At 36.9% G+C, this 23,063-nt stretch overlaps 2 protein-coding genes across 3 annotated transcripts; one reads left to right on the top strand and one right to left on the bottom strand.

The window, feature by feature from the left end:
* Window positions 1–371: 371 nt before the first annotated feature.
* Window positions 372–1,745, bottom strand: LOC131544924 (F-box only protein 48). Its single transcript, XM_058783458.1, is given in 3 exon segments — window positions 372–1,362; window positions 1,450–1,706; window positions 1,709–1,745. Coding segments are annotated over 3 exon segments (456 nt in total). The 3' UTR covers window positions 372–1,200.
* A 791-nt stretch (window positions 1,746–2,536) lies between these two features.
* Window positions 2,537–21,464, top strand: aplf (aprataxin and PNKP like factor). Of its 2 annotated transcripts, none has more exons than XM_058783424.1 (11): window positions 2,537–2,905; window positions 3,058–3,174; window positions 4,502–4,573; window positions 5,470–5,630; window positions 8,176–8,356; window positions 9,870–9,954; window positions 11,687–11,889; window positions 12,636–12,925; window positions 13,735–13,854; window positions 16,634–16,680; window positions 19,905–21,464. In XM_058783424.1, the coding sequence occupies exons 1-11, from the start codon at window positions 2,744–2,746 to the stop codon at window positions 20,099–20,101; spliced, it is 1,635 nt and encodes a 544-aa protein (XP_058639407.1). In that variant the 5' UTR covers window positions 2,537–2,743; the 3' UTR covers window positions 20,102–21,464. The 2 variants fall into 2 exon arrangements, with proteins under 2 accessions (XP_058639407.1, XP_058639416.1); XM_058783433.1 differs by having other exon boundaries at window positions 3,082–3,174; window positions 19,905–21,463.
* The last annotated feature ends 1,599 nt before the right edge of the window (window positions 21,465–23,063 follow it).

The following is a 23,063-nucleotide window of genomic DNA, read 5'->3' as shown; positions in this document are numbered from 1 at the left end:
AGTATCATTTTAAATTACATTTATGCCATTTTAAATAATACAATGAAGAGGAATATACATAATTTGAATGATCAGATAAGTAGGCAAATGATATTCTCACTTAATGTTCATAATAGTTTTATCTCACAGATTCCGCCATTATGAGTTCATAATTGTTCTCCCAAAAAATACAGTTTTCTGAAAATGTACTCACGCTCAGGCCATCCAAGATGTAGATGAGTTTGTTTCTTCATTAGGACAGATTTGGAAAATTTAGCATCACTTGCTCACCGATGTATCCTCTGCAGTGAATGGGTGCCGTCAGAATGAGAGTCCAAATAGTTGATAAAAACACCACAGTAATCCACAAGTAATCCACACCACTCCAGTCCAACAATTAAAGTCTTTAATTTATTAATTAATGTTTTAAATTTACTTTAGCATGAGATGGCACAATGCTACTGGCACTTAAATACTTTTTTTGTCTGATAGGACTAAAAAAGTTACTCAGAATTGCTTTCAAAATCTCTTTTTTTTTTTTTTTTTTTAAATGAAATAGGCTTTCCATTTCACAGCATGACAGTGCTAGATCATACATACTGATTTCTGTATGAATATTGTATGTTAAAAAATGTGTTTTTACACTGCAAAAATGGTGCTTTTAAATGTAACAATATTTCTATATTGTTTTAAATGATTATGTTATAAAGACATATGCATAAAGACAGCAGCAGAAATGGAAAGAGGGGCCAGCACTGAAAAGGGAATTATAGCATTGGGACACATAATATTCATTAATATATTAGCTTTGATAAAATAATAGCTGCATGATTTAAGGCAAAACACTTTTTGGCAGTGACTCTAAAAAATCAAATAAATTAACAAAAATCAATACTTGTGCAGAGTATTGTTGATCTATACAAAAAGAGCAAAGAAAGATCTCTCTCAGTTCCATCTATAAAATGATTGCATCATATGAAACCTATATAACCTCATTTTCCATTACAGCCTCAAGCAAATTAAGGTAATACAACTAAAATGTTCGGTAACAAAAGCCACATTATCACGTATTCTGACCGCCACAGTCTTTGTGCTTTTTTGCAACACCGATTATAAAATTATTTGCCCAGCAAGTGTTTCAGTCATAGTGCTTATGTTGTAGACGCAGCTTATATACAGTATTTCAGTCCATTGGCAGGATCCCAAAAGTGTCTCTATGCTCTATCTATCCAGTTCCGCCTCCAATATCTCTCCCCAGGTCTCCACGTCCAGAGGACACATGCTATTGGGTGGGATATCGTCAGCAGAGCGGATGTTACTGTATCGGCCCTTCAGCCACCTCCGCTTGACACAGCCTTTCCTGTAGTTACGCACAAGAGTAACCTGGAACAAAAAAGGAAAGGTAAATAAGAAACAACCAGCAGAGATAGGAACAAAATGCTGCAGAATTTTAACAGCAATAACACAAACCTTCCATGAACACCCAGCAAGCCTTTCCCCATCCACCTCCCTCTGGCAAATAGCCAGCACTGTATGACAGTGGCTCCTCCACAGCTGATCGCTGCCCTCAATTATATCATTCCAGTGTCTGCAGGTGAGCGAGGCCCGGCACAAACTCCTGACATCCAGCTCACTGAAGATCCTAACACTCATCTCTGTAGGAAGGGTCTCTGTAAAGTTCTGCTGAAGTGGATCCTGGTCGCCAGGGATCATGTTGGATCCTCTATCTCGGCAGAAGATGGCGCTGTTGCTCCTTTTACAGACATTCAGCATTTCTCAGCGTCCTAGAACAGTTTCAGTTTTATTTTCAGAGTCCAACACCAGTTATTTGTATGACAGACCATATGTTATGGACCACAAAATCAGTCATAAGTAGCATGGGTATATTTGTAGCAATATCCAACAATACATTGTATGGGTCAAAATTATTGATTTTTCTTTTATGCCAAAAATCATTAGGACATTAAGTAAAGATCATGTTCCATGCAGATATTTTGTACATTTCCTACTGTAAATATATCAAAACTTCATTTTTGATTAGTAATATGCATTGCTAAAAACTTCATCTGGACAGCTTTAAAGGTGATTTTCTCAATATTTTGATTTTTTTGCACCCTCAGATTACAGATTTTCAAATAGTTGTATCCCAGCCAAATATTGTCCGATCATAACAAACCATACATCAATGCAAAACTTATTTATTTGGCTTTCAGATAACGTATATAGGCTCTCTCTCTATAAAAGACCATTATGACTGGTTTTTGTGGTATTGGGTCACATATGACTTACAAATAATGCGTTATTTAAGCAACACAAAGGTTATAGTGTGTGTGTGTAATTTAACGATCGCAGTGTCTTGTTCGTGGACAAAGGTAAATCTAGCTAACCAGTGTCTAGAACAGATTTTAAAAACAAATACGAAACGGTCACGTCTATATAACTGTATGCTGTACGACAAATAAATGAAATTGATAAAATTCGACTGTTATTTGTAAAGATTCATACCGACGGAGGCGTCTCGCTGACAGCTGAGGATTTAAATGTCTGCATTTGTTTACGCCGGAAGCGTCACAAGGCAAGCCTCGCCTCGTTCCCACTGCGCATGCGCAGCTCTCCAGCGGAAATTTGAAGTTGTTTTGATTTTGTATTTTTGTAGTGCAGAATTTGAGTTGTAGGTTACACTTTTTATTATCGGCGTACTAAATTTGTGCACCTTTGTGGGTAAAGGTTTAGAAAGGGTCCCACGTGCGTGTTTGTACAGCGCATGCTCGTCGTGGAGTTCACCGGAAGTCAGAGAAATAAACATTATTATTCATTCCTTACTACACATCTCAGTCAACACATTCAGCTTCTTCAACGTTTTTCATGTACACAAAGCAGCGAAAAGTTGACTGTAACGAATTCGTCTTCGCAACCTGATTATATAGTAAGTAATTTCTTTCTTAGTAATACTGGGAGAGTTTGTACTGAGAAAGTTTTAAAACAGCAGCGCATGCGAGCCCAAATCTGCTTTACAACGTTTGTACACACTTTATAGTTAATTACAGATATTTACTCTATAACTTTACGTACAAACAGGTCTGTGTGTCTTCTTATGCACAGATGCCAGGCTTTGAGCTGGAGCAGGTGGACGGTGGCAGTCCTATAGAGCTGCCCTATGGAGAAACTGTCCTGGGGAGAGGACCATTTCTAGGGGTATGTGGACTATTACTACTATGTAGTGTAGCTTCACTTATAGGTCTTAAAAATATATGAAATAGCATGCTAATGTTCTTTCCAGTGTGCAAATTCTCAAGTTATTATTAATAAATAATCATTTAAGTGGCTGAACTTGAGCCAAGGCTGCTGTACTCTTTTACAGAAACACATTTTCAAAGCTAAATAGTCATGGAGGAATTTATGTTAAAGCTGCATGTTTTTGCATCAAGTTTATGTAGATATATATTTTGGCATATTCGATGCTTTGTTAAAAACACAAAACAAATGTGTTACTTTCAGTTTCATGCATGAGCCATTTATCATTCAGCAATGACAATCAAAGCCCTCAAGATGGCACCCAAACTCTTATGTCTGAGGGTTAGAAATAGGTGATACTGAGGTAAAATATCTCATAGAGTGGTTCATGAATTGACAAAAATGTTTTTTGCATAGTACTAACAAACCTCAGGAGTCCTGATTCGGTAATAAAGCATAGATTATTTTTTAAAGACCTTATAAAATCAAAATGGGAGTTTGGTCTCAGAAAAGTTGGTAGCCTTAAATTTGAAATCTTTGTTTTGTTTCAGAAAACTTGTGACTTACGCCAACTTCCTGTTTTATAAGGAAATATGTCAAGACAAAACAGAAATCTGTGCTCTTGGAGTCGTTTCATATCATGGGGTCTTTAAATCTCCCAGATCACAGTGAAGTGACTCCATGGTGTCGCTGTAATGTTCTGCTACACATGATGAATGACACTGAGCTACAGCACACAATGTTTATAGTGGCACTGAATTCTCTTCATATAGGTATACGTACACTACTGTTATTTGGAGTGGATAAGATTTTTTAAGATGTGTTTGAAAGCAGTCTTTTAGTGACAGCAAAAAAATAATATTGTGAAATAGTATTACAATTCAACAGAAATGTTTTCTATTTGAATATATTTTAAAGTGTAATTTATTTCTTTGATGCAAAGCTGTATTTTCAGCATCATTACTCTAGTCTTCAGTGTCACATGATCCTTCAGAAACCATTCTAAAATGCTGATTTAATTTCTTATCAGTATTGAGAACAGTTGTGCTGATTTATTTTTTTGTGGAAACTGTGTTTAAGTGTGGAAATGTTTTGTAACATTATACATTTCTTTACTGTCACTTTTGATCAGCTGAATGCATCCTTGAATAAAAGTAAAAATTTCTTCAAATAAATCTTAGAGGACCCAAACTTTTAAACTTTTGCACCATTCACCAGAACATTCATACTTTTCACGATACAGTTTATCATTATAGCATCATTTCACTTTTTCTTTGCTCTCCTCCAGGTGAATGATAAGAGAGTATCCAGAAACCACGGCATCCTTGAGAACCTGAATGGCCAGCTGCGTCTGAAGCCTGTAGGTTTTTGTTAGACGTCTGATGTGGGCTGAGAGTCGTGATGGTGGTTTTGTCATTTTACACTCTTCTGCTGAATAAAAGCATCACACGACCTTTGATGTTAAGACATCAAATGTTTTTAAATATGAGCTCTCTCCTTGCATCTTTCTCTCTTGAGCAGCTGTCTCTCTTAATTACATGCGGCCTTATAGCCTGTTAGTCATGCTGTCATAGCAACGATGATTGCATTTGGGTAATGTTTGCCTCCATTGATCTTTCGCCTCTGAGTATATAACAAGTCCTTGATTTCAAAAATCTCATGAATATTCAGATTATTGATACCTATCTGAGATAATTCATTGCACCTACTTTTTTTCTAGCTCCATAAGCTCGATTCAGTGTTGTTATTGTTAACTAAAACTATGAAATTGTTTTTGTTCATTAAAATGCAGCTAAAATAACATCAAATAAAAAAATATGAATTAATAATAAATATTGTATGGGGAAAAGTTAAAAAAGTAAACATTTTAAAAAGAAATTCAAAATGTAAATAGAAGTCTAGAACTAACAAACATGGCAAATGCTCAAAAATGGCTAAAATCTAAGCTAAAAAATCATAAAAATAAAACATATAATAATAAATAATACTTAAACAACACTGGCTCAAATTTGGGTTTTTGTTGAAAGAAATTATTGTCAAAGCCATGGCTTAGCATTTGTGCACATGCTTCAGAAATATTCAGACATTTCACTCATACAGGAGACAAATCATGCCTGATTCCTTCCTCTCCTTGTTGTCTCTTTCAACACAAGGTGGCAAAGTAATTCTGAGTATGCCTGTACGTAAAAGACATATGCAAAAAGGGTTATTATTTGCGTGTGATTGACCAGTATTCCTCTCATTTCTATCCTCTAGATACACCTGAACCCATGTTTTTTTCAGACGAACATTGTGGCTGCTCCTCAGCCGCTGGAGAAGGACCAGTGGCATTGTCTAAAGGAGGGCGACATCTTCTCTCTCATGCCCGGGAAATACATTTACAGAGTGCATGTCAAAGAAGATGATCAAACCTTGAGGTGATTCAGCCTGTCACTCACAGGCATTCATTTAATATTCAACAACAACAACAGAGCTCAATCTGATTGGCTATGCAGGCGTGCAATGATTTGCAGCAACCTCTCTATTTATTTGACTTCTTTAAGTAAAGGGTTAATACACTGAACAAAATTATAAATGCTAAACTTTTGTTTTTGCCCCCATTTTTCATGAGCTGAACTCAAAGATCTAAGACTTTTTCTATGTACACAAAAGGCCTATTTCTCTCAAATATTGTTCACAAATCTGTCTAAATCTGTTAGTGAGCACTTCTCCTTTGCCGAGATACTCCATCCACCTCACAGGTGTGGCATATCAAGATGCTGATTAGACAGCATGATTATTGCACAGGTGTGCCTTAGGCTGGCCACAATAAAAGGCCACTCTAAAATGTGCAGTTTTATCACACAGCACAATGCCACAGATGTCGCAAGTTTTGAGGGAGCGTGCAATTGGCATGCTGACTGCAGGAATGTCCACCAGAGCTGTTGCCCGTGAATTAAATATTAATTTCTCTACCATAAGCCGTCTCCAAAGGCGTTTCAGAGAATTTGAAAGTACATCCAACCGGCCTCACGACCGCAGATCACGTGACCTCCATATCCAGCATCTTCACCTCCAAGATCGTCTGAGACCAATCCACCCGGGCAGCTGCTGCAACAATCGGTTTGCATAACCAAAGAATTTCTGCACAGCTGTCAGAAACCGTCTCAGGGAAGCTCATCTGCATGCTCGTCATCCTCATCGGGGTCTCGACCTGACTGCAGTTTGTCGTTGTAACCGACTTGAGTGGGCAAATGCTCACATTCGATGGCATCTGACACTTCGGAGAGGTGTTCTCTTCACGGATGAATCCCGGTTTTCACTGTACAGGGCAGATGGCAGACAGCGTGTATGGCGTCGTGTGGGTGAGCGGTTTGCTGATGTCAATGTTGTGGATAGAGTGGCCGCGGTGGGGTTATGGTATGGGCAGGCGTATGTTATGGACAACGAACACAGGTGCATTTTATTGATGGCATTTTGAATGCACAGATATACCGTGATGAGATCCTGTTTGTTGTGCCATTCATCCACAACCATCACCTTATGTTGCAGCATGATAATGCACGGCCCCATGTTGCAAGGATCTGTACACAATTCCTGGAAGCTGAAAACATCCCAGTTCTTGCATGGCCAGCATACTCACCGGACATGTCACCCATTGAGCATGTTTGGGATGCTCTGGATCAGCGTATACGACAACATGTTCCAGTTCCTGCCAATATCCAGCAACTTCGCACAACCATTGAAGAGGAGTGGACCAACATTCCACAGGCCACAATCAACAACCTGATCAACTCTATGTGAAGGAGATGTGTTGCACTGCGTGAGGCAAATGGTGGTCACACCAGATACTGACTGGTTTTCGGACCCCCCCGGACCCCCCCGGACCCCCCCAATACAGTAAAACTGCACATTTTAGAGTGGCCTTTTATTGTGGCCAGCCTAAGGCACACCTGTGCAATAATCATGCTGTCTAATCAGCATCTTGATATGCCACACCTGTGAGGTGGATGGAGTATCTCGGCAAAGGAGAAGTGCTCACTAACACAGATTTAGACAGATTTGTGAACAATATTTGAGAGAAATAGGCCCTTTGTGTACATAGAAAAAGTCTTAGATCTTTGAGTTTAGCTCCTGAAAAATGGGGGCAAAAACAAAAGTGTTGCGTTTATAATTTTGTTCAGTGTATATTGGTGTTGAATGCATTTGTTTAAAGTCAACATGAAATCAAATTGGCATTAATACATTAAAATTTGGCTTCATTCTGGTTTGAAACAATTCTTCAATCCGAAATGATTCCTTATGGATACAATGAAGTGCTACATTGTTTTCTTGTTGAATGCTGTCACATTATGCAAGTGCAAATGTTTCACACTGACTTCAATTACAGATCCTCATGAATATTCTCACCCTCATGAATATTCAAATACATTCATGCATGCAGTCTTATCATTCTTTGTCATCTTAAAATAGCACCCTTTATTAAGGCCAATCATTAATTTCATTTATCTATATTCCCTCTAGACATGATAATAAGCGTCTGGTTGAATGTGTTCATTTTGACCTTTTCCCTTAAAACCGATCTGTGACCGCTAGGTTCAGATCAAAGAACACTTTTATTGTCTTTCTCTATAATGAGCACACTGGGCTCGAATGGACACGTTCAAAACGGACGCTCTGATAACACCCAGATGATAAACAAATGATAAGAGCTGCTGTGACGAACTGATTCTGAATGTGCTGATTTGCATGCATTTAAAAGTCTTCTTTCTTTTCATCTGTGAAATTAGACTATTAGGTGGCTGTCTTCTTTTATGGCGTGCTCATGCTGACGAGGGATTGTTGTTTTTGTTGATGAATTGTTTTAAAGACTGGCGAGATATAAGCCGTTTACATTATTGAAGCTTATCTGAGGGATTTTTACTGGAGTGTAGTGCTTAACTTAGAGAAGTAGAGAAGATTTTCACTGCCGGTTCTTCACAGAAACAGTCAGGCGTTTGAGGAGGAGACGGAGGTGGAGAAGTGTTCGAGTGGACCAGCAGCACTCTCTCTAGACTCAGCCACACTTGAAGCCGACAGCTGCATGCCCACGACCCCGAGCGCCACACTCACAGAAGATAAAGGAACGAGTGATCCTTCACACACTCTTTCCTCTCTAAATGAGGTGTGTGTGTTTGCATACTACATAAAACTTACTTACTACAAGGGTTTGGGGTAGATACAGTTTAATGCATAGGAACCTAGATAAGAGACTTATTAGGGTTCCTGTGCATTAAAAAAATCTTCCTATGCTGTATGAAAAAGTATGGTATTTCCAGGTTTGGATAAGTATGGATAAGTGTTTCCGGACTATTGCCCCTTTTCTGATGGTTTCATCAGTAAATGTTTAGTATAGGAAACATTATTATACTGCATAGCATATCTTGCCATTGTTTGGAAAATATTTTCTGATTTGGTGCTCTAAAAACATTTCTTATTATTATCAGTTTTGAAAACAGTTGTGCTTCTTAATATTTTTGAAAACCATTCTTTTTAAATTCTTTGAATAGAAAGTTCAAAACAACAGCATTTATTTGAAATACAAATATTTTATAACATTATAAATGTCACTTTTGATCAGTTTAATGCTTCCTTGCTAAATAAACATATGAATTTCTTATTAAAAATATTATTGACCCCAAACTTTTGAAAAGTGGCATAGCTTTGACCAGACTGTAGATTTTGGTTATTTAAAGGGACAGTCACCCTCAAGTTGTTCCAAACCTGTGTGAGTTTCATTCTTCTGCTAAGCACAAAGGAAGATATTTTGAAGAATGTAAACAAACAGGTCCATTGATTTCCATAGTATGGGGAAAAAAAGTATTATGGAAGTCAATGGCTACCGTCAACTGTTTGATTACCACCATTTATGTTCAGCAGGAGAGAGAAACTCATACAGGTTTGAAAGAACTTCAAGGTGAGTAAATGATGACAGAATTTTCATTTTTGGGTGAACTGTCCCTTTAAACATATGGACTCATGCTTGATTGTATTGTATCCTGATGTTTCTTCTAGCTGGCAGTTCTTTGCTACTTGTTTTATTCCAGGAGCAGCAGGACTGTCCCTGCTGTTATTGCTGCTTTTACTATTCGTACATTCCTGTCACATCATGTGCTCTCTGTTTGCTGTCTAGTTCCTCATCGGAAATCATGAACATGTTTAATACGCATCTGTTCTACACTTTTCAGTTCTATACTTTGTATTCAAAGCTATATAGCCTACTTTCAATTCTATCATTTCTCTCTTCTCTATCTGTCTTTGTCTATACATATAATTCTATAATCTACTGTTCTGTATCACTTAAATATTGACTACTATTGTCTTTACTGACTACAACTCTCTCAAAATACATCATTTATATATTTATAAACATTAAGCAATTTTTTTTCCTTTAACATCAACCATGTTTGTATTTATTAAGTTTTTATATATTATTTAAATATATGATTGAATTATGTATCTTGATTTCTAAAGTTTCTCTCTTCTATACCTCTCTTTGTCTATACCTAACATTCTATACCCTATCCTTCTATACTCATCGACTACATACTTTTCTTATCTATACTCTTCAATACCCTACTTGGCTATACTCCTGTATATTGTCATTTTCAAATTTATTTCCATTTTGTGTTTTCTAGGGATCCACAAAGAGCCAACAGGACGAGTCTGTTGTGCCACAGAAGAAGCGGATCTTGCCGGCCTGGATGATGACTTTAGCCAAAGGTACTGTCCCCATGGCAACAGATCCAGTGTTCTCTCTGTTCACACTTATTAAAAAAAAAGAACACATCCGCCAAGTGTCACGGTGACTCTACTCAGCCTGTTTTTGAGGAACAAAATGGAGAAAATGGAGAATGCAGAGAGAGTTAGTCCCCATCCACTTGTCAAATCAGTTCCAGAGCTGTGACTCGACGCAGCCAGACTGGGTTGGGCCCAGATGTCCCTCTCATCCTCAGAGTTACTCCCATGCATCCTGCAGCTCTCCAGAAATGCAGATGTATCGCTAATGTGCTCACGAAAAAGAGCAAGTGTGCTACAGACTTCTTAAACAGCTCATTAGCACCAAACCTGTCATATCCTGCACTTCATCTTGTGGCACTTTACCCTGCATTCAGGTTCGTGCTTGAGAAAGCTTTCTTATTCAGCTCATGTAGGAGCAGATTTGTGTCTTTAGCACGCATATGTCTTTAACTCTCTGATACATGATGTCCATTACAGTCAACAAGCGTTTAAAAGTCTTTTTTTTTTTTTTAACCGTTCAGGGTGTGATATTACATCCTTACCCTTAATTCTATATATCGCTGTCATCTGGTCTTTGGATGTTTTTATTTATGGCAACATAAAATTAAAAAGACTGATGAAAGTGGTGATGCATCAAATCCCACTGACATATTTACTTCTATTTTCTGTTTCGATAGAAAGATGTGTAACACTCAAAATACATAATTTTGGTGAAATTTGAGCTTAATTTTAAATGTGCATAGAATAAATATTTTGTATGTATATATTTATTTCAATATTTTTAACACTTCATATATTTAATATTAATATTTGTTTATTTAATTTGTTTTTTTTCCTGTAACAACAAATTACATATTTTTAGGGAGAGTAAATCTTGATCTGTTTTATTAGTTTATATAAAGTATTCATATTTATAGAAAGTTCAAAGAATTTATTCAAAATAATTTTTTTTTTAACATTTTAAATGTCTTTTGTCGCTTTTGAACAACTTAATGCATCCTTGCTGAATAATTAGTATTGATTTCTGTAACCCCCCTCAAAAAACCTGAATCCATTGTAGTTTTTTCCGACATAGTCTGCAAGTGTAGCTTTGTTCATCGGTAGGGCCCTGTTTCAAAACATCATGTGTATTTTTCTGTTTTGTATTCTGAGCACAAGTATGTCTGAGACTGAAACTGCAGTTAAAATGGGCTACTGATGCTTTAGTGTGTGAATGAGTGTGTGGGAGGACTTTCTAGCCCTTATGAGCAGAGCCGGAAAGCTCTTTGTTTTGCACCTGCAACAGTCATTTTGGACTAAATCAAGAGTTGAGCAATCCCCTTCATGCTCAGTGCACGGTACACACATGTAATTATCATCAGACTCTGCACACACTCACCGTGATGGACAGATGTTTGGAGAGACTGACTCTTGAGTCATACATTAGCTCTGTCTGCGAAACATCCATGACACCTCTCATCTCTGGCCTTCTCAGTGCTACAGGTCCATCTGGAGCCCCTCTGGGGTGTTTTTCACTCTGTTGTGGTCCTACAGATAATAGAGTTTGTGTAGTGTGCAATCACTGCATCAGGGGACCACGAGTTTAAGAAAGTTTTTTCCCTGTACTTTTTACTCTTTTTTTTTTATTATTATTATTATTTGTTTGTATTGAATTATGTAGTGACCAAAAACTTGCAAGTGTTGACATTATCCATCAATAAGTGTGTTTTTTCAGGCTCTTTTGGAGCAGGTGAGAGCTCAGCGGTGAAGGCGACCCCTACAAAATCCAAACGAGTAGCTACACCCAAGAGGGCAGCTGGACCCAAACGGGCTCGAGCCGCACTGGTGTCATCTGAGGAAGAGGAGGTGGAGGAAGAGATGCCCAAAAGGAAAACAAAAAGACTGAAGAGTGACTCTGAATATGAGTCTGCGCCTCAGGTAAATGAGCTATTTTACACAATATGGGATTATTGACCCTATTATATTATATTATATTATGTAAGTATAAATAATGTCATTAATATGAATTATTATTAACTTTTTAAATTTGTACTTAAAGTATGCACTGTTTGTATAGTTATACAATTTTATAAAATGCCAGCAATATCAAATTATAAGTATCTGTAAGTAGTAGTAATGATAATGTTAATTATTATTATAATTATAAATGGTAATTTAATAATAATAATAATTATTATTATTATTAGTATAAACCATGATTCCATGATGGCAAAAATAATTATTTTTATCATTATTAAGTATTATCATTAATAAATTGTACTGTTTATGTATTGACTTTTATAATTTGCTGTTGCTGTCATACATTTTATTTTAAAACAATTGTAAATTGTAAAAAACGTGCACATTTTGTGTTTGTATTTATATTTACCTAATAAATTTGTGTGTCACTCTGGTGGCATATTCTCATTTTGGGTATATTAATAATCTTGAATAGTAGTAATAATGAATACATTCTCTTCCTTTTTTACTTTAATAATTGTACAATTTGTTTTATTATTATTTTAAACATTTGCAAATTTTTCTACCATTTAATAGTACATTTTATTTGTAAAACCTATTAGATATGATTACAAGAATTGCCACATACACATAATACCTGCATTTTGTTGCACTGAAATGTAAGCAGAACGGAGTATTTACTGTGTCCATGAATGTCCTGACAGGATGATGCAACCGCTCCCAAGAGCAGTAGAGACGGATCAGTCCCGGACGGAGCGAACAACAACGGTTTGATGGAGCGTGATGATGTGGAGAGAAGAGGAGCTGGCAGGGGAGCTGAGGTCAGACCAGGAGCTCAAGCTGAAGACTCAAAGACACAAGCAGAAGATCCCAGTGATTTTCAGGTCAGCCAGGGAGGCCCACAGAGGTCAACGGTCACGGAGAGTAAAACAAGCACCAGTAAGGTGAAAAAACAGCGACGGACACAGTGTCCTTACGGCAGCTCCTGCTACAGGTACTGCACCACAAGACTGAAGAACCTTGAGTGAACTGTTGCTTTTTAAACTTTGCTGCTTTGACAAGTCAATGTTTAGACATTACTGTTTGTAATGGCATAAACATAACTTTAAATATTTCTTGAAGATCAACACTGCTAATTAGTTTGTTGGAGTTCATATTATCTCAAGATAAGATGCTAAACGAGGATTAAGAATGAAACCATCCCAAGAAAAAGCTTCTCTGAGATGATTAAAATGTGTAGCTCAGCTCGACTGAAATAGTTTGTGAGTTATTTCAAAGACATACGCACATGTTTTCCCTAAAATCTAATTCTCTGACATTTATTTTTAATATTAAAAAGCTGAGAGATGAACACAAAGTTGGTATTTTAGCTGGAGGGCGCTGGCCCAAATGCAGGGGTGAAGCGTGACAAGTACTTGTAAACTCTTTGTGGTTCAGTTTTCTGTTGGGACTCGCATACCCTGCATCTTTTTTTGTTCCTTCCCTTCCAAACTGTCCTTTAGACACAGCCATAGAGAAGCTACATACACTTTAAAAAGTGACTCTAACTGACATCAGTTGTGATTTATGAATCACTTTTTCAGAGTTTCATTCTGTTGCCAGTTTAATTGAAATATTGCATTATGGTGGGTCACAGAATGATAACGACAAGCTGAAATGCTGCTGAATAGTACTTTAATTTCCAACTAGATTAGCTGTCAATGTAATTAAGTTTCATGAATGCTTGTGATTGAATTCATTTGCCTTATTGTGTTTCAGCGTGCATTGCAGTTCACTCAGCAATTGTGTTTTTCCTCTCGCCAGGAAAAATCCAGCCCACTTTCAGGAGTGCAGTCACCCTGGAGACAGCGACTATGAGGAAGAGGAGGCAGAGGATGCTGACGATGATAGGCCTGAGTGTCCGTATGGTACCCACTGCTACAGGTGACCACAAACGAGTTTAACCACACCACAATACTTCACTTAAATGCATATTTGTGACCCTGGACCACAAAACCAGTCATAAGGGTAAATTTTTCGAAATTGAGATTTATACATTATTTGAAACCTGAATAAATTCATAAAAATTAATAAACGAATAAGATCATTAAAAAGTGTTATTAAAATGTGACTTTTTAAAAAAAACTGAGATTTATACGAATGAATAAATCAGCTTTCCATCGATGTATGGACAATATTTGGCCGAGATACAACTATTTGAAAATCTGTAATCTGAATCAAAATATTGAGAAAATCACCTTTAAAGCTGTCCAGATGAAGTTCTTAGCAATGCATATTACTAATCAAAAATGAAGTTTTGATATATTTACAGTACGAAATTTACAAAATATCTTCATGGAACATGATCTTTACTTAATGTCCTAATGATTTTTCAATATTGTTGGATATTGCTACAAATATACCCCAGCGACTTAAGTCTGGTTTTGTGGTCCAGGGTCACATTTAGTATACTTAATCAAAGTTTTTGATCTCGAGTTGAGTATGGCATTATTTTAATGACAAATGTCGAGAGCGCATTATTGTAGCGAAAGCACATTAATATAATGCGCGAGCGCGAATCTCTCTGCTCATACGTGGATTTCCTTTGCTCTCGCACAAAAACGGACGCGCAATTAAAATGTGTCTCTCTCACTGTCCTGTGCACTCGCAAATCTCTCTGTGCTCATGCGCTAGATATTAATCCTTTTCGCACCTGAATTAAGCGTTGTCAAAAGTTATCATTATGCACTTTTAAAAAGTATCTCAAAACAGATTTGTTCACTAAAGGCCTTTCCTTGATTTTTTTATTTATTTTATTGTTGCATTTTTGTTTTAACATAAACTGGTTATTGCATTTTCTTTTACTACTTTCTTTTCTTTTCTGTGAATGCACATATGCATCTCTCTGTAAAATAATTTGTAAGCACTTTTAAAAGGTGCTATATAAATAAAGCTTTAACCTTTAACCTCCACTACTGACCGATGAAAATACTATGTGAAATCTAATTGGCTGAGAGGGAACTGAACCTGGAATTCTTTTGACAATCAAAGATGGATCTTTAATTTTTTCCAGCTTAGTAATATTTAGAAATGTTAATGAAATGTGGCCAATATTAGAAATGGCTAGGAATTGGGTGCTTGGATGATTTGTACATATAAATAACCTCTGTCCAACTGGTTGGTCTCTGAGCGATTTATCTAAAAACAACATATTATAGCCTATGGCTCCAAAGACTTCATATAAAAGATCAATGTTATGTCATAATATGTCAGATACCTCAACTGAATTTAAAATCATTGCAATAAATTCTCAGTTGATATGATGGCAATAATAAGTAACAATTCCTATCAAATCAACATCATATGCAAAAATAGATTTAAATGGTGGAAGATATTACACAATAAATGTTCTGATAGAATTTGTTTGGACATTTATTGTTTTTTTTTTTAATCCAGTGTTTGTTTTAGTTCTGATTTTAGTTAGATTTTTTTTACGAAAACCCATTTCATATTAGCTGCACATTCAATGGCACTCTCCTCTAAAACAGTGAATATACAGTTATATGACAGTTACATAATTACATTGTCTGCAAATGCATTAAACTCACAGCGTAGTAATGTTATAACAAATATGAGAAATTCGTTATAGTGTTATATTTGGTCTCCACATCTTAAGTATAGGGAATAGTGCATGTGACCCTAATCTAAATAGTTCTGTCTTAAATCAGAATATATATATGACCACATGAACTTTAAGAATCATGAATCATATAGGCCTACTTTTTTGTTTGTGTTTAGATAAATCGCAAACTGTTAAACTAGGTTATTTACAAATAATCCAAGCACCTGATTCATTTCTAATATTTGATTATTATGACTTAGTAGTATTAAATTCTGAAGAAATTACAGAGCCATCTTTGAAATCTGATTGGTTGATAACATTTGACAACGTTTAGTTCAGGTGCAAAAATAATTAATATCTAGCACATGAGCACAGAGAGATTTGCAAGTGCAGGACAGTTTGAGTGAGAGGAGAGACACGTTTTAAGTTCGTGCTACAATAATGCGCTCTCGACATTTGCCATTAAAATAACGCCATAGTTGAGAATCCATTGTACTATGAAAACTGTCACTATCAGAACTCAAAACTTCCTGCTCAGTATAATTAATTTTTGAAAATAAGATGGAAAAATTTACTTATTCAGAGCATATTAACATAAGACTGTCCACTTTTACACATCATTATAAGAAACACATGGAGTGTAAGTGGAGCTCAGGAAATATTAAGGTAAGACACCACAGTTTAATAACAATTTATCTAATTGATATCACCATACTTTCCCCACTAGATTAATCACAGTACGTAGTTTATATAAGCAAGCGAGTTATTATCTAATTAAGTATGCACTAATTTGCATACATTTCCATAACAGAAATCTGAACATTGAATAAAGCCGGGTTCTAAATTCTTGTTTCATTTTGTTGACATAAAGGCTTTTTCAGAGTGGGTTTTGTATATCTCTTATTTATCACTTGTGCATTTTAAAATATTTTCTTTCCACTAGTCTGACAGAAGATATTTTAAGTATCCAAAATAGCGCAATGCATCAAAATAAAAAAATGAAAAAAATGTCTTGCCTTAAGTGAAAAGTCTATTAGATTAAGTGTAACTCTAGACTTTGTTTAAAGTTTCTTCTTCTTTGTGCTTGCCTCAATATTGCAGGAAGAATCTGCTTCACAAGAAAGATTACAAACACACTAAATCACCACGTGAGTATTTTTACATGTGAATTAATGTGAACTGTGTGCCATGGTTAAATACTTGGTGTAAGATGAAGGGTTTGTTCAGATCCTGAGCACTAAGTTTAACAATAATAAAAGTGATGCTTACCTTAGCAGACACCACTGATTGAGAGTAAGAGGTTTCAATCTGTCCTCCTTAACTTTAAACTGAATAATGTCGTATTTGCTTCCTTTTGGGGTCTTGTTTGGCAATAAGTTAAAATATAGAGAAATGGATTTAGTGAGTGACTCCCCAAAACTTAATAATTGGTGCCAAAACACCACATTATTGCAGTTCTAACATAAAATAAGAGTAGAAAAATATTAGTTGCGCTTTCCAGAACGCAGTCCCTAATTCCTAAAAAAGGCCACCAGTCTTTCTTCCCTGTCTCCTCTCCTTTCCTCTGTCTTGTCTAATTTGGACTATAGACCCGTCGAGCAGTGCGTAATTACAGGCCACAGGGAGCAGGCTTGATATGTGAGATGTGAGCTGTGATCGTCTTCTGGACTACTATCAGAATTATACAGGGTTTTTCCTGCATTTAGGTTTTCATCAGAAATAAATTGTGTGGTGGAAACCACGAAAGCTGAGTGAGGCTCTTGAATTAGACGCATAAATCTCTACTTCAAAATGTTTTGGAAGGTTAAACATCTCAAATGACCAGGCACTTAGTTGATAATGGAGTGCTTTAAATCAAAAAAAAAAATATATATATATCTTTAAAAACTGAAAGGTCAGTTGCCAAAAGGTCAGTGAGACAGAAATTAATACTTCAAAAGGGACAGAAAAGACAATGTTACAAAAGATTCCTGTTCCAAATAAATTATGTTCTTTTGAACTTTCTACTCAAAGAATCCTGAAGAAACGGGATTCCACAAAAATATTAGGCAGTACAGCTTTTTCAGTATTCATAATAATTAAGAAATACTTCCTGTTACACTTTAAAATGTATTCAAACAGAAAACAATTCTTTCAAATTTTAATATTTTATAATATTACTGTTTTCCTGTATTTTGATTGAGTAAAATAATTATGATAAATAAGTAGATGACAAAAGCTACACAATATCGTGTTCATAATCGAAGGCGATTCATCTGCGATAATGAACGTGATATTGTGTAGCTTGTCAGTGAACTGTGTCTCTGTGTATTAAATACTGCTCCATTTGAAAGCAGGTGATGGAGATTTACAACTAATCACAGAACCGGCTTTGCTGACGAGATGCGCGTGATCATCGCGTTCGATATATCGCACAGCCCTACTTAAAGGGATAGTTCACCCAAAAATGAAAATTCTGTCATTAATTACTCACCGTCATGTCGTTCCAAACCCGTAAGACCTTCATTCATCTTCAGAACACAAATTAAGATATTTTAGATGAAATCCAAGAGCTCTCTGACCCTCCATAGACAGCAAGGATCCTTACACGATCAAGGTCCAGAAAGTAGTAAGGACATCGTTAAAGTAATCCATGTTACATCAGTGGTTCAACCGTAATTTTACAAAGCTACAAGAATACTTATTCAAAAGTCATTATTTTTGTTTTCTTTGCGCACAAAAAGTATTCTCGTTGCTTTGTACAATTGCAGTTGAACCACTGATGTCACATGGAGTATTTTAACAATCTCCTCGCTACATTTCTGAGCCTTGATCATGTAAGGATCCTTGCTGTCTATGGGAGGGTCAGAGAGCTCTCGGAATTCATCAAAAATATCTTAATTTGTGTTCCGAAGATGAACGAAGGTCTTACAGGTTTGGAATGACATGAGGGTGAGTAATTAATGACAGAATTTTCATTTTTGGGTGAACTGTCCCTTTAAGTTAAAACAATTATTTGAAATTGTGTGAAGTCAATCAACTCTATCACATAATCTACAACAAAAGGGAATTTTGCCTCAGGAAAAGTCCTGTTATCTAAGTGCAGCAGTGAGTCATGTTGAAAACTTTCTGGCATCTTACTTAAAAATCAGCATGTCTTAAAGGGGTCATGAACTGCCTTTTTATTATTTTGTACTGTTCCCTGAGGTCCATTTACAATGTTATCAAGATTTTTACATCAAAAATGTAGATAGATCATAATTTAGAAGTAATAGGCCATTTTCTGATCTGTTTTTAGCCCCCGTCATTAGAACGCTCTGTTTGAATAGGCATAGCCAATTGTAGACTTGGAAGTAAACGCCCGCTGCTATGATTAGCTAACAGTTGTGTATGTTTGAAAGTACATCCTTCACAGATGGACACTGCTATGATTTAGTTTAAAATGCTTAAATACTCAGTACATATCAAACAATCAGTAGTAACAGACAAAGCAATAGTGATCACGCAATAAAAACAGTTACTCGCACTTGTGTGTTGCGACATGACTGTCGGATCCAATATAGTTGGCACAGCATCGTTTTTTTTTTGTTTCAATCTTTCTGAAAAATCCCATGCCTTCAATATAAGCTGTTTTTAGACTAGAGAGTTTTGAGTTAAAATGACTATGTTTGTCGCAATGGTCATCGCTTACCAATCGCATCTCAGTTTGTATAAAGAGCTTTGAAAGTGCGAACAACACTTTCAGTTGCCTGAGATGCTGTCACCTTGATGTTCTGAGATGAACTCATGCATATTTAATGCCCTCAAATCCGTATGACACAGTGATGCCAGATTCTGAATCATTTACCTTTCGACTGAATGAGTGTAATGTTTGGTGAGTAACCTGAGGCTCCTCTGGGCCGTAGTCACATTTAACACAATTAAACTCCTCTTAAACTAATTGAAAACATGCCGCATGGACCCTGGGGAGGAACAGACTGCACATATGGACGTCAGCATCGATCAAAATAAACAGTAGAAGATTATTATCTAAGCTTTTGTGATGTTTGATTGTTAGCAATCACCAGTGGTTTCACTGATAAGTGATTTGCATTTAATGCTTCAAGAAATCACAACCAATTTGGTTATTTTCCTCCTGAAAACAGTGTTGTACATGCCGAATGCTACATAAAAACCAGGCCTGAGACCACAGATGCTCGCAGCTGTTTTAGAAGCATTATCGTTCTCTGAAGATCTTAAAAATTGAAGCTTGTAACCACACAACTGAGCAAGATGTTTCTTCTTAAGTCGTATTTACACTGTCTTGGGTTATCACAAGGGGTCAGTGTGAAATACAGGGGTAAACGGGGTCCAAAATCTTTCATTCAAACCACATGCTGTTTTGTTTGCCCAGCCAAGACCGCTGCTGCTGATGAGGGTGAAGATGAAGATCAAGATCACTACGAAAACAGTTTTATTAATGATGAGAGCGAGGAGGAGGAGGAGGTGGATGAAGACTCGGACTACGTACCCGAATCAGACAACAGTGGCAAAGAGGACGTTAAACATCTGCAGAAAGAAGCAAAAGCGTTCCTCAGGAGGAAGAAGTGACTTTTGTTTTGGGTATTTTCCATGAAAACCGCTTCTACACACTAATCTCACAACAACTATCAAACATCTCATACTATCCAAGGAGACATTTTATAAAGTGTTAGTGTTAGATTATTTTCATGACCTTTTACCTTCACTTTTTAAGGAATAGTTTGTGTGTGTGTGTATGTATGTGTGTGTGTATATATATATATATAAAATAATCTTTGTTCACAATCTAATGTTTGTTTTTAGAGCCAACTATTTTTCAACTTTTCTCTTATCCTATCTGTGTTTTTGTAAAGGCTGCTACTTTATAAGTCTCTTTTTTGATGATTTAAGAATTCAGGTAATTATAGTTGTTTGGACTTTTATTTTTTGTTTACTGTTTGGCTGTTTATTTTTACTGCTAGTTCTTGATTGGACCATGGTTTAGAATCATAGGAAAAATAAACACTATTATAAACAGGTAACACCTTTTTAAAATGCTTTTTAATTGCTATAATTACAATACATTGGGCATTTATACATTTTACTTTCATCATCATTTGTCTGCCAGTGACATGTATAGAGCAACAGCAAAGGTACAAGTACAACACTGCTGCTTTATGAGTTTGGCATCCTAACTGAAATAGAACCCTAAATGAGCGATTTGAAACACTACTTGGGGAGTAACTCTGTGCATCATACAAATAGCACTCTTTAGGTGAAGTGCACAGGTGGTATTGAATAAACATTATGAGTTCTACCTTGTCTGATGCAGCTTAAGAATTTGGACAAAAGGAGGTATCTTAGTAGGCAGGCTGTCTTTTAAAACAGCATTCACATCGGAAGGACACCTTGATACCTCAAAATGCTGTCTAGGTAGGCAGCCTGCATAGTTTTTGAACAGCCTCTCAAAGCAAAGACCTCACTATGCGTTACTTGTGTATTTCATTTACATTTCTAGGCCAAAGCCCGTGGGTTGCTATTTTTAAGAATTATTTTTTTGAGGGGGGACAGATTAACTGATTTACTGTGCTGAGCAAGTACAAGTGTCTAAATGGAGAAGCAAACAAACAAGTCTGTTTTTCTGTGATTTTCAGATGCGGGTCTTTCCAAGTCATTGCGATTTAGTCCAAAACCATTCACACACACTGTTTAGAAAACACAAATAAACTGACATCTGAACATTCAGAAGAGGAACAGCTGATGTAAGCAGATTAAGAATGCTAAGTCAGGATTTATTCATCATACAAAGCACTAAGATGTTGCCATTGTGACTTTGTCCTGTTCAGTATTTTGTCTTTTGTATAAAGATCATTCTGGGACTTGGCTGTTCATGGAAAGCATTGTTTCTATTTTGTAAGATAAAGCATCAATGCCCAAAATGGAGGTTGAATCAGAATTCTTTTTGTTCATGTATTTGTGCACAGTGTGTCAAATGGACCCTCACGAGTGATTAATTTGGAACGCTCTGCGTTGGCAGCGACTCTACTTGCCAAATGGGAGATTTGACTCATGATTTAATGACGTGGCGTGTAGCCAAGTATCGTGTCCCATACTTGGAATTTGTGCTCTGCGTATCTCCCATCCAAGTGCACACACACACACCTGGAGCAGTGGGCAGCCATTTTTTGCTACGGCGCCTGGGGAGCAGTTGGGGGTTTGGTGCCAAGGGTCTCACCTCAGTCGTGGTATTGAGAGTGGAAGGTCATTCACTCCCCACTCACCCTACAATCCCTGCCGGTATCAAGACTCGAACCTGCAACCTTTGGGTTACATGTCTGACTCTCTAAAAAAATGAAAATTAGAAGATTTTTAGCTGAATCTGTATTCATAAAATGCAAGTCACCGGCTGCACGTTTTTGAAAATAAAAATATAAAATAAAAGCACATCATCATCTCTTCTTCTCCACCCACACTAAGAAGCATATTGGGCGACGAGAGCACTCCAGCGATTGCGATCAAGGCCCAGATCTTTGGCTTCTTCTCATGTGATGTTTAGGGAACTGAGGTCATTGATAAAGGTTTGGCGCCAGGTCAGTCGTGGTCGACCCCTACATCGCTGTCCTCAAGGTAGGACCCACTGAAGTGCCTGCTTTGGAATGCGGCTACTTTCCATCCGTATAATGTGTCCAGCTAGCCACCAGCGACAGTATACAATCATTGTACTAAGGCTTGACATTGCTTCATCGCAGGTCTTCCTCATTAGTAATGTGGTTGTAGTATCAAATGTGCAGTATTCTTCATAGGCAGCCCTGATGGAAGTCATCTACCTTGTGAGAAATACTAGCTGATGCCTTCCATGTTTCTGCTGCATAAGTTGCCATCGGAAGGATGATAGATGCATATAAGCGAAGTTTGATGTTAAGTGAGATCGATGTAGATGACCAGATTTTGCACATTTGTTGAAAGACTGTTGATACATTGCCAATCCGGCATTTGACGTCTATCTCTGCATCTCAATCTTGTTCAATAGTGCTTAATGTTGCATTCATTAACCTTAATCCTTGGCATATCAGCTTGAGCAAAGTATGCATGACTTTGGACTTTTCGGCACTAATGGGTAATCTGACCTTCGCTGCTGCTTTATGTAAGCTTGATGTTATTTCTTGTAAATGGTAACCGTTTTCAGCAAGCAGAGCAATATCATCTGCAAAATTGAGATCAGTGAGGCGGTTCTGTCCATCCCAATCAATGCCTGCATTTGGCCTTGCCATCCATAGCCTTCCTCATAACAAAATCAAGGGCCACCATGAATAGGAATGGCGCGAAGATGCATCCTTGTTTGACACCAGTCTCAATGGCAAAAAAGTCAGTGTGACCTGTATCTGTCCTGACACAGCAGCTGGAATTGTTATACAAGGACTGGAAGACAGCTATGAATTTCTTTGGCATGCCATACAGTTGTAAAATATTCCATAAGGATTCACGATGGACACTATCAAAGGCTTTCCTGAAATCGATAAAATTGATGGAAAGTGGATGCTTATACTCCAGG

Source organism: Onychostoma macrolepis, chromosome 01, assembly GCF_012432095.1.
Source record: "Onychostoma macrolepis isolate SWU-2019 chromosome 01, ASM1243209v1, whole genome shotgun sequence".
In the NCBI taxonomy this organism is placed as follows: Eukaryota; Metazoa; Chordata; class Actinopteri; order Cypriniformes; family Cyprinidae; genus Onychostoma; species Onychostoma macrolepis.
Note: the sequence above shows the minus strand (reverse complement) of the source record. Positions and strands in the feature narration are given on the sequence as shown.

Excerpts from the sequence above, each read along its gene's own strand:
- aplf (XM_058783424.1), top strand. The coding sequence starts at position 2,744 with ATGCTCGTCGTGGAGTTCACCGGAAGTCAGAGAAATAAACATTATTAT. Across the intron at positions 5,631-8,175 it reads GAAGATGATCAAACCTTGAG|AAACAGTCAGGCGTTTGAGG; the intron begins GTGATTCAGCCT and ends GGTTCTTCACAG. Across the intron at positions 13,855-16,633 it reads TATGGTACCCACTGCTACAG|GAAGAATCTGCTTCACAAGA; the intron begins GTGACCACAAAC and ends TCAATATTGCAG.